Raw genomic sequence first — 12,310 nt, forward strand, 5'->3', positions numbered from 1 at the left:
CTCAGGCCGCTTTCAAAATCTCCGGACGGTCACCTATCACGAAACCAGGCAGCGCACACATTTCAGGCTGTCCTTCCTCCACCCGCCTGGTTCGCCTCCTCCCTGAGTTACAAACCTGAGTGGAGGAAAGCACTTTTCCTCCTCTCTGTCTGGGGGAGGCGGGGCGCGAGGAAGGGGTTGCATTTTTACTAGCTGGAAACTTCACCACCACCCAGGAGACACGTCCCCTAGGAAGGGGCAGGGACGTTTTGGGGGGAGGGGTTCAGGAAAAGGAAAGCTTTGTCCCCAGAAGCAGAGAAGCAGGCAGGCGGGATGTGCCTGCACGGGCCCGGGGGGCGGGGGAGAGCCAGGGCCAAGAGGTACCTTGCCATCCGCATTGTCCACCTAGGAGTCCCCTGGCAGCGGCAAGCCCCGCCTGGGCTCCTGAGGGATCAAATGCTTGGTTTTGCACGGTCGCTTCCCGGATGGTTTCTCGCTGTTGTCGGTGTATTGCTGCGGCAGGGGCGAAGGCTGCCGATCCATTTCTTCATCCATGCACAGCACATCTGTCAGGGGGAGAAGCAGCGGGCGTTACACAGTTGTAGCCGGTGAGGAAAGAAAAGCCCATTGTTAGCACTGATCGTTGGAGCAGCTTCAGTTTTTTTTTTTTTTTTTTTTTCTTTTTGTGGTATGCGGGCCTCTCACTGTTGTGGCCTCTCCCGTTGCGGAGCACAGGCTCCGGACGCGCAGGCCCAGCGGCCACGGCTCACGGGCCCAGCCGCTCCGCGGCATATGGGATCCCCCCAGACCGGGGCACGAACCCGTATCCCCTGCATCGGCAGGCGGACTCTCAACCACTGCGCCACCAGGGAGGCCCGCAGCTTCAGTTTTTAAAGATATACCAATTATGTTTTCAAAGCACTAATATTTTAATCATCCCACATTCAACCGGCAAATAGGCTAACCCACGAAACGCCAAATGGCAAGTCGCTTCAAAGGGCCGCAAGAGAGGGCAGAAGCCAGCCCTTCGTGCGCTCCCGTCCCCACCCGTGGGGGGCCTGGGTGCTCGGGACAGGGCGACTGGGGACAGCCTGAGGCTGGAATGAGGGCACTGACAAGCGCCCGGGGTCACCCAAGACTTCCCTTCCTGCCCAGCCGCGGGCTGGGTGATGAGGAGCAGCCCAGGAAGTCGAGCTCCCGCCTCACTGTCCATTCCATAAGGAAGTGTGCAGGCTGAAAGGACCTCAGGAAGAAAACTCCCCGCTCGCCACACGCTACTCTTGTCAACTTGGATGGCGCTCAGGTCCCCTCCAGGGCCGTTTCCCACAGAGGGCGGGTGATCCACCCTCCAGGAGCGCCCCCCGCCCCATGCGTATCCTTGTTCATTGTCACTGCATTTAAGGGACTCCTCCAACCAGCTGCTGTTGCTTTTGGCCTCTGCCCTTTTCCTGCCAGGTTTCTCTTCGGAGATGCTATTGCCCTGGGCGGTGACCGCAGGCTGAACCGCCTGGGTCACTTCCTTCCTGCCCTGCCGGCCAGGTTTGCTCTCTGCTCCCGCCGTTCTCTAAGGTGCAGCAAGCGGCGCTGCTTTCTGGGATGGAGCCCTGTTAATTCAATGCACACCTCAGGTTGGTCAGCTCACTATAATGTGGCTCTTCTAAGTGGTTAGAGGAACTGTTTGTCATTTCCCTCTCAGGCCAGTCAGCTAATGGAGAAATAACTACAAATTAATGAAGAAGCCCCCCGGGGCGGGGGTGGTGGTGCGGGGAACAAACTGTCTTACACATCACTAACAGGGGTGGGGGAGGGGAGGGGTGTGGTCACTGTGTTGGCTGGAACTTGTCACCAAGTCTCAGGAGGGGGTCTATTTGCCTTTGGCCACCTTTGGGCTCCAGCCCCGCCACCTGGCTTTGGGGGGGGTGGGGGGTGGGATGGGGGTGGGGGGTGGGGAGGTGTGAGTGGCTCCCCCCAGGGATCCAGGGTGGGACTGGAACTTTCCACTGCTCCGCTCCAGGACTTCCGTAGGGTGCCCTGCGGGCCCGAAGCCAAACCGAGCTCACCTTTGGAGACCCGTCTCCGCTTGGCTTTCAGCAGAGAGTCCTCCGGGAGCACAGTGGTCTCAGTGTGGTTCCTATTGCCAGACACCTTGCGCTTTCTGTTCAGCCGGAGGGTGGGGCTGCGTGACGCGTCCGGGGCCGCCTGGTCAGCGGGGGACTCTCTGGGGGGCTCCGTGTCCATATCCTCAGGAAGATCACTGTCTTCTGGGGCTTCAAAGCGGTCAGGTTTGCTTCCATCATAACACTCCCCTAGGGGAGGGGAGACAACCCGGAAAGGAGGGAACAAAGGTCACCAGGAGCAGGCAGGAACCCCACGCCCAAGGCAATCTGCTACCAACAGACCACCCCCCTTTGGAGACCAGGGGCCTCACACGCCAGAAGCACAAAACCCTCAGAAAGACGTCCCAAAGGAAGGACAGCTGAACACAACCAGCAAAGAAAGCAGAAAATGAGGCGCGTAGCCCACTCACAATCCATCCTTCAAGGGTCAAGGTGAGGCATCTACACCATCCGTCTATAGGCATGTGAGATCATTCCCTAACTGCTTAACTCTCCAAGGTGGCTTACTTTTAAAGGGGGGGTGAGTGACCTCACAGTAAGATCCAACCAATCAGGGCAGAGCTACAACGGGGGGTGAGTGACCTCACAGTAAGATCCAACCAATCAGGGCAGAGCTACAAATGACTATGGAAACAGCTGCTAGTCAACAAAAAAGGCTGATGTCATCAAGAGACCAAATAGCCCCCAACTGCCATCTACACAGACATAGCACCAATGTTCACTTGGGTCAGCAGGGGCGAGGGTGAAGAAAAAGGGTAGGGAAAGAATGGTGGGAGGCTGGGAAGCTGGGGAGACCAAGGCAAGAGGAGCCTGGCAAAGGGAAAGGAAAGGCTTCCTGGTGCACACACAAGGGTCAAGGGCAATTTCAAAGAACTCAACCAGATTGCTACAAGTCCGTCTGTCCTCTTTCCACACCCGTGGGGGGAAAGCATTTCACTGCCATCGAGGGGCTGCTCCTATTTCCTGTCTAGGAAGAAGGCCCACAGTGACACCAGTCACCCACCTGGCACGTCTCCACGCCTTCCTTCCCAGGCAACAAGCATCTAAGGACATTTCAAAGACAAGACTCCAACCCCCTTCGTGGGGGTGGGGTGGGGGGGTGCGGCGGGCAGGGCTGAAGTACTCACACCTCAGCTCCGCCTGTGTTGCTCCTGCCCCTCTGCTCAATCTAGCATCCACTTAGGGCTTTTCCTCCAATCACCCCAGCCTAACATCACTCCTCACTTTTGCTCTAGCCAAAGAAACAGTTCAACTGCTTTGCTAGTCACATTGTTTCTAACACACAAATAATTCCATAATGATCACTGTGCTGTTAAAGAGTTCCCCGAAGATGACCCTGTGTCCATCACCGGCCGGGGGTGGGGGTGGGTGTATGAGTTTCGTATTTCGTTAACACCTGAGCTAAGCTCCCACAGCCCGTTTTTCTAGATGAAATCATGGACACACCCCTCACATGCTGCTCGCATTCCTCCTCCTCTCCCTAGACCACTTCAAGTATCACTCCCACTTCTGCTCAGCAGGCTGGTCCCCTGATCAGCCTCTCTTGGGAGCATTCCCAGCATTTAATGGCAGCCAGTTGTGGGGATGAACCTCACCCTGGCCTGGGCTAGCCTGACCTGTGTTCTCAAGGGTGGAACACACTTAGCTTTTCTCCAAGGGTATCCCAAGGTGGGAGAGATCCCCATCTAGTCTTGCCGGAATGGTGGAATCACCCCAACCGCGAGGGTCTCCTGCCATGGCAGCAGGAGAAACCCCAAACTCCTGGCCTGTGCTTACGGGTGATGCAGCCCAGGCTACCGCAGGCCCGGTGAAGACGGCGTGCTGCAACTCTCACTCGGGCTGCTCTGTGACCCTCTTAAACACTCAGGCAGGAATGGCGCCGCTTTACAACTTGGCCCCCTTCACTTGTAAAGTGGGAATGTTGGGTTTCCTTGGTGGCGCAGTGGTTGAGAGTCCGCCTGCCGATGCAGGGGACACGGGTTCGTGCCCCGGTCTGGGAAGATCCCACATGCCGCGGAGCGGCTGGGCCCGTGAGCCATGGCCGCTGGGCCTGCGCGTCCGGAGCCTGTGCTCCGCAACGGGAGAGGCCACAACAGTGAGAGGCCCGCATACCGCAAAAAAAAAAAAAAAGTGGGAATGTTACTGCTAGCCTCCCTCCAGGGTGGGCTTCATAATCACGGGCCGGGCTCAGCACAGAGAAAGGCTGGAAAAATCCCTTTAACCAAAAGATGCCAAGACTTTCAGACCAGCCTGAATCTCAGGCCTGAAATGTAGGAAATTTTAAGAGGTGAGCCCTGCTGGTTACACCATTGGACTTCTCTGGTCCAATCAGCCTTCCCTAAAAGCTCCGTGGGAGGGGATCCATGGAGGGATGGAAGGGCTACCTTAAGAACCCCCATGTCCAAGTTGAAAGTTTCTTTTTCCAAACTAGGTCCATCCACCCTTCCCCCAACCCCAGAGCCTTTTAGGGCAAAGATCTCAATTCCCCTCAGCTAAGGCCCCCCAAGACCTTACGCTAGTGTGACCTTACCCAGGCCAGTAATAACCCTGAAGGACACCCACCCCGACTGCCCAAGATGCCCATGGCCACCAGCTATGGGGTAGAGGCTCCGTGTCACTTGGAGCTTCTCAAAGACTGTTCTAACCACGACCCACACGAGGATGACCCTTGAGGGCAAAGGAGATGGGGAGATAAATAGATGCACGGGGATCCTAACCATCAGGCTTTGCCATCATTGCTACTTTTGGCCCTTCTAAAAGTGGGAAGCCATGTGCCCTTGGTCACCCAGTCTAAGCAAGATGTGAACGTGGTCCCTGCAGCATGGTCTTATGACTCACAGCACATATATCCCAAATTCATTATGGTTGTACCATAGCATCACCTCACAGAAGCATCACCACAGCAACATTTACAAGTCACTGTGGCAACAAAGCACCCTCACCACTGTTGAGCCATGCCCAGTGAGGCCTAAACAAGGTGAGAGGGTTCTGAGTCGCTGCAAGGCTCCCCAGGATTAAAATCCCCTTCTCTGTAGCTTAACTGTAATAGCACCTCCAGTCAGGGCTAACCTTGTTCAAAGTTACACCCGCTACAGAAGGAGTGCAGGGGATCTCTGTTCCAAAGTAGTTTACAAACGTGCAGGTGCTCAGCTGGAAGAGAAGTTCCCTGAGCAAAGAAGTTTCATGAAGCCCCTTGACTGAGCCTTCCTCCAGCTCCTGGCCAGGCACTGCCACTGAGCAGGACCTAGGCCTGTCCCAGCCAAGTGGTTCGCAAGGGAGATGGTTACTCCAAGTTTGAGAAGGAAGGGACCAATGCCTCCTTGCCCTGCCCCATCTTCAAATGCCACTGAGGGTTCCTAGTGATGAACTTCCAAGTCTGAGGAACCTCCCAACTCATTTGGTGAACTTCCAAAATAAAAATTTCACTCAGCCACCCATGTGATCATAAAGAATAAATGAGTATCTCGGCCACTGTGTTTTCAAGTTAATTCCTTTTTTTAAACAACCCCTAGCAACAAGATGCACCCGCGCCAGGACAACCAGGGCCGTGCAAACAGCACCCACCACCTTAGAAGCTCCTGGGCCCTCCATGGGTAGGGGCTGCCTCAGAAGGGGGAAGGCATCTTGAAGGCGTCCTGGACCCTCTCTGGGACCCATGCCCGCCCCAAATCCCCGCCCCAGCTCCCATGTGCTCACAGCTCGGCTCTCGGCCACACCGACACCCATGAGAAGCACCTGAGCCCATATCAGCTCAAGACGTGATGGCCCAAGAACAAGAAGGCCCGTTCATATCCAGCTGAATGGAATGAACACCTGCTGGGCCTTGGACGTGGAGGCCGCAGTAAGAAAAGTGGCCCCTTCAGGTGACCTTTCCTGACCAGCTATTTACAAACCCCACGTCTCTACAAGACAGAGGGTGGGTGGGGAACCCACCTCCATTGCCCCAACCTTTCAAACGCAGCCCCTCACCTTCCCCAACCCTTCTCCTGACCTCCCATGGTGGCCATTCATGGCTCACTGGGCCACGTCCCGGGTGCTCCAGGAAGAGACCCGTCGGTCGGTCTGAGATTGGAGGCAGGCGGTGGGGGGAGGGGGCTTTCGGAATCATCTGGGGCTCAGGCCCTGCTCCCCATCAGCCACACCGAGTTCTCGTCTCCACGGTCAGCAGGAAAGACTGGGAAGGACGCACACTAACGTCTCTGGGAAGAAGGGTGGGTGAGGCCACTGAGACATGAAGGGCAGCGGCCACCCTGGGTTTGGCCACGTTGCTGGAGAAAAGGGCGAGAAGACTCGAGGCCGGTTAACTGCCCGCTCCCTTCCTCCAGCCTCCCTCACCATCCACCCGCAACAGGCAGATTCCCTCCTCAGAAAAGTGCATCCCCGTGAACTTGGCCTTGCCCACTTTTACCACATCTCTCTGAGAAACTTCCCTAGGAGCTGAGTTATGAGGCCACTCAGGAGGGTAAGGGCTGCGTGTCAGCTGTGAACACAGGCAAGGAGGGAGGCCTTCTTGCTGCTTCACTCCAAGGTGGCCTGGACCCTCCGTTTTTCATTCCAATCCCGAGGGGGAGGAGCTCGGAATCGTCTACTCCAGGCACATCAAGAGCCCCATCCCTCGGGTAAGGCCGCCACTGACTAGCCCCAGAAATCCCCTTCTACGGGAGCCACGTGGGACACACCGGTCCCGGTGTGGCTTACCCAGAACCCTGGCCACAGGCCTTTGTCTGACCCCAAAGATGAGCTGGGGGAGGGCAGTGCTCCAAGCAGCAGAGAGAAGCACACGCTGCTGCTGACCACAATTTTCCCGAACTGCATCAGGCACCCACGACCTAAGCGTGCGGGCGAACGGCGACCCTACGACTGGGTCCAAGGGCCTGGGCCTCCCAAACGTGCCCACCACCCCCGACTGTCCCGTCTCAGGAGGATTGCACGCCCACCCTGTCCTCGACGTTCACCTAGGTGCCCTCACTCACCATCACCGGTGAGGTTTCTGGGGTCCGGAGCAGGCTGCAGGCCACAGGCCACAAGCACGCACACTGAAGAAAGCGGGAGAAAGACCTCCACTTGCTGCCAACGCATCTCATTAGCCCAGGAAGTCTCGAGGGCAAAGCCCGAAGTCAACCCCAGTGGGGGAGCAGCCGAGGGGACCGCAGAGTGTGACTCGAGGCCAACACGAGCTTTCTCTCCAGTTCGGCCTCCAGAACAGAACACACCCGTCTGGTGGGAAGAACGGCCTCGCTGATCCCACGGCCTGGGAGCGTGGTGTCAGCTCCTCATGACTGCAAACGAGCCTCCACAGAACACAATGATGCTCATCTCTCTGGGGCCTTCATCAGCCCTCATCGCACGTGAACGAAACCTCTGCCTCTGGAGGGAGAGTCCGAGTACTCTCCACTCCCTCCCACAGGAGACTGTCACTCTGGAGGGTCTGGCTCTGGCTGCAAGTGTCATCCCACTGCTACCAAAAACCCGTGTCCGTACCTGCTACACAACAGAACACATACCTGCTACGCCGGAGGTCCTGCACTGCCATTCCTCTGCTCTACTGTATCAGACTATTACTAACTACAGGACTAGCATTGCTCCGGAAAAAGGAGACGCGTGCCAGGAAACAGCATTTCATAGGTGCTTCACTCCTGGATGCCGCAACGCTCAAAAGGACAGCCAGCCTTGCAATCCACAGCTGGGAAGGGTGGCCAGAGCAGCCCGTTCTCCGAACAGCCAGCACCCAGACGCTGGGCCGTCGGAAGCATACTGCTTCCTCTCACCTCCCTCGGCACTGGGAGCGGAACCGCCCCGTTCCCACCGACGTGGTACCACACGCGAGCCGCCTGGGTTCACTTACATCTCTCACTGTCGTTCTGGTAGGCAATGGCCTCCTCCGGGGTGACCGACTTTGGCTTTTTGTCCTGACTTCCTTTCAGCCTTTCCCAGTCAGCGGGGCTGAATTTGCGCACCTCGGAGTCTTTGGTCGTGGGGTGGCCACCTTCTCGCTCTTTCATCTCCAACTCTGAGAAGAGCATCACTGCACGCTACAAAGAGAACGGAGATGGAAAAAAGACACACCTTACCACCAAAGCTATTTCACTGCCCTTACCTTAAAGGAAAGTATCTTCAAAGAAAAGTTTACCCAAAACCAACCACAATTTATGATACAACTGAGATATTTTAAAATTGAACGATAAAACGTAAGAGTGTCTATGTGTAACTAGTCACACACTCTTTATTCGTAAAGCCATACGTATGTAGAGATATATGTGGTGTGTATATATAGCCATACATACACTGTGGCATACAGACAGACATTCTCTTTCGAAGGTAAATAAAACAAAACAAAAACACAACGCAAAGAAAGCGAAACAAAAACACAACAGAAAAGAAAACAAATGCACAGTGAATAAAGACGACCATGGCCCACAAACTTCCCTTTGTATATTTGGAAATGAAATTTAACTCAAAAGGTTTATGGAAGATTCTAGTAATAAAAATTTGAAGAATTGACCTCACAGTAAGCAGCGGGTAGACATAAAATACTGTCCTCTTGTAATCCTTCCATCTATGTAATTAAAATGGGCACTCAATGGATCATTTAGATAACTTCAGCCATTTTTATAAGCATAAACCAATTTTTTTCTTAACATTGCAAAACAATTTGGCTTTATTTGTGTTTTAATTAAAAGTAAAATATCTTAAGGAAATTCCTAACAACATCTATCATTCACTAGCAAGTTAAATACATACTCTATCCCATTAAGCAAGGTTTGTGTTTTTGTTTTGTTTGTTTGTTTGTTTTTTGGGTGGAAAAAAAAATTGCACGAATCTCACAGACATGCGGCCGCTACACACCTCCACCAAGTATCACGTAAGGCATTCTAAGCAGCGCTTTTAGGTATATTTGTTAACGTACAGTAACGGCAGAGAAATCAAAGCGATTGATAGGTAAATGTCATGCAGTCTTTTAGACATCCTTCGCAATAATTAAAACTTCCGTTATCAGCATTCGAGTGGAGTTCGCTTAAAATCTACAGAATAACTTCAAGTATCCACTTACGTCCCCTTACTGAACACATTTCAAACATTTAAATTATCCTAAGCTTCATTAACCAAATCAGCCCAGTGTCCTGCCCTATCATACCCCCGGCCCCCTCCTCTTCACACATTAAAAAAACCTGACAACTGGTCAGGCTCCTGAAATTCGGGTGGTGGGGGCTCACCTGCAATGCCCGCTCCTCCCGACTGAGCTGACGGGAGTCTGCGTACAGTCCGGTAGCGACACACTTGAACCGGTCACCCACGTAACCAGCGGAGTTGGCGATTCTCTTTGCCAGCTTAGATGGCTTCGGTTTCAGAACTTTGCCATCGGTTGATCCTGCCTCGTCAGCTCCGTCTTTGGTGTAGGTGGGGGTGACGTCCACACTCGGTGGGGCACTGCCCACGCAAAATGGTTTGGGATCCTCTTGGGTTTTCCCGAACGTGACCGCAGAGCCGTCGCTCCCCAGGGTCGGCTCCAGGAATGCAGTCGAGACCGGCGTCACCAGGTTCTCCTTGTTGGTTACCGCTGGAACATTCTCCTTGCTTAAGCCGGAAACTGGCTGGCCCGGAGCCTGTTTGAAAGTATAGGCTTCGTGGAAGTCACTGATGCACCCCAACTCCTCTCTCAGGGCAATGAAATCCCGGTGTGGCTGTAGGGCCATATTTTACTTTTTTATTTTTTAATATATGTTCACATGTTTCCATAAAGGATCCAAGGTGGCCCATAACGTAAGGACACACAATATTAGCTTTAAAAACACATGAAAAAAAAAAAAAAAAAAAGGGAAATCATGATCCTGGAAATGGGTTGCATCCTTTTAAGGGGTGAGAATAACAGAATGAGTGAGCCAAAGATTTGGGAAAGGATCTCACATTTCCAAACGTCCAAATCTTAAAATTGCACCAAGTGGGAATGTAGCTGTGGCAGTATTAACCTGAGAGAGCTCTATGATCGTTGTCTTTACTCATCACTTGGTTGCAAGGTTATAAATGACAGGGCAAGTGAAGGAGGGCAAGTAGACAGATAAGAGTCATTTCCTGATTCTCAAAAGAAGGGGCATCACCTAGGGAAGGGGACTGCAAAATCCTACAGGAATCCTCTTCATATACTAAATTTTCTAGGTGGCAAAAGTATCTCCTTTGACCCTAGCAGCCAGATGGAACTTAGAAAAGTAGTGAAAAGCTACTCAACTGAATGCAAGTCATATGACTAGGAGCATGTCAGTGAAAAGTTCAAGGGAAGATGCTGTGGAAGAGCAGTTCACCTTGTGGTTGAGCGTCCTCAGAACGTGCAATGGGAGGTGCAGTACCTGCTCTGTCTCACAGGGACCCTCCAACCTCTAAACGCATCTTTCCTGGGAAGCTGAATTCAAAAAGTCAATTTTAAAAAAAGATAGGGCTTCCCTGGTGGCGCAGTGGTTGAGAGTCCGCCTGCCGATGCAGGGGACACGGGTTCGTGCCCCGGTCCGGGAAGATCCCACATGCCGCGGAGCGGCTGGGCCCGTGAGCCACGGCCGCCGAGCCTGCGCGTCCGGAGCCTGTGCTCCGCAATGGGAGAGGCCACAACAGTGAGAGGCCCGCGTACCACAAAAAATAAATAAATAAATAAATAAATTTAAAAAAGATAAAAGTCTCTAGTAGAGAAATTGTATCAGAGCCTAGTATTAAGAGCTGTAGAGCCACAAGTTTCCCATGATACGGCCTTAGCAGAGGCTGTTAAGGCAGTGACAGAAAATTTGTACCGAGGGAAATAGCAGAAGAGTTTGCCTACAATTCACGAAAATGCTCCCTGCACTTGGCCTGAAGGAAATCAGCAAAATTTGTAACAGCTTGTGTATTTGTATGCGGGATGGAGAACGAGTTTAATTTTTTAATTTCTCTGAATTATCACCTAAGATTCAGAAGATGCTCTCTCTGCCTAGAAGCCACCCCACTGGGATAACTATGCCTACGGAGTGCCTTTGCCTATGACTCCTACTTGCTAACAGACTGGCAGCCTGGCCCCAGGGCCTGGTCGCTGCTCCCAGTGCAATGGTGGATATGGTGTCAACGGTTGCAAAATCAAAGCCCCTTACATCCTCTCCATGCCTCGGTCCCACCCCCCACCCCACTCACCATTGATGTTCAGGAAGGGGAAGGTGTCCTGGATGGGAACGTGGTGCTGTGACTGGTCCAGCTCACCTTCCTCATCTTCTTCATCCACACCATTATCTTTCTCATCCCAAGGAGCAGATCCAGTGGATCCTACCCGAGAAACACACACACACACACACAAAGGTCAAAAGTGAGGCGCTCACGTTGCACTGTCATCCCTGCAGCCCACTGCCAGCTCCTCCTACGGAGCCCCAGTGCAAGCTCTCATCCCCTCCCCTATCCAGGACCTGCAGACCCTACTCCCTTCTCCTAGAAACCTTTTAATTCCTACTCTAAACCCCTTTCTACACATTCGCATCCCTTCTAAGGACCCAAGGAGCACAGCTTCTCTCCTTTATAAGCTTACTGTGAACACAGACCCTTCCCTCATGGCAGAGCCTCACTAGATTCACTGGAGGTCAAGTCTAAATTATCTGGCTCTTAGTCGGAACTGGCTCAACATTGAGTAAATATAGGGATCAGGTGGTATTCTCCTAGGAAAAATACCATACAAATTAAATGATCACTTACCCATCATTTATAAAGAGAACTTAATAGCCTTCATAATGTCATGGCAATTGATTCTTAGAACAGCCTTTGAAATACGCAGGAAAGATCAGAACCCAGATTTTATAGTGGAAGAAGCTGAGGCTCAAAATGTTGAATGACTTGATTCAATGTCCCACAAGTAGTGAAATAGAAAGACCGAGGTTTATAACTCAGACCTTCTAAGTTTTAAGCCCTCCTTCTTCTAAACTACCTGGCCTCTGTTCTCAGTGTTGAGTCCCAAGAGAAGTTATTTTTTATAGAACTCAATACCCCCTCTTCTTTCTAATGCTTTACTGTTCCACTGGGTGGGCAGGAAGACTGTGCTGAGTTTATATCTTTTGTTCTCTGGGTTCTTTCTAGGGACAGCATTTCTTGCTTTATTTACCACTCTTCAACTTTGTAAGCGAGGCGACTTTCAAGTCGACTATCGCTTTAAGGGTCCAGCCCGGAACCTGGCACACTGTCCACCTTCTCCCCAGCAGCTGGGGCCTCACCTGGGT

The 12,310-nt window shown here is 52.7% G+C and overlaps 1 protein-coding gene across 1 annotated transcript; it reads right to left on the reverse strand.

Moving 5' to 3' along the window:
• Positions 1 to 384: 384 nt before the first annotated feature.
• LOC308611313 (BCL-6 corepressor-like) lies at positions 385 to 8,155 on the reverse strand (the record flags this gene model as incomplete). The annotated part of the gene is made up of 3 exons (XM_081260140.1): positions 7,942 to 8,155; positions 2,040 to 2,285; positions 385 to 524 (listed from the first exon to the last, which is right to left on the reverse strand). The coding sequence occupies exons 1-3, from the start codon at positions 8,117 to 8,119 to the stop codon at positions 385 to 387; spliced, it is 564 nt and encodes a 187-aa protein (XP_081116266.1). The 5' UTR covers positions 8,120 to 8,155.
• Positions 8,156 to 12,310: the final 4,155 nt, after the last annotated feature.

The sequence above is a fragment of the Mesoplodon bidens genome (assembly GCF_964165515.1).
Source record: "Mesoplodon bidens genome assembly, contig: HAP1_SCAFFOLD_298, whole genome shotgun sequence".
NCBI lineage: Eukaryota > Metazoa > Chordata > Mammalia > Artiodactyla > Ziphiidae > Mesoplodon > Mesoplodon bidens.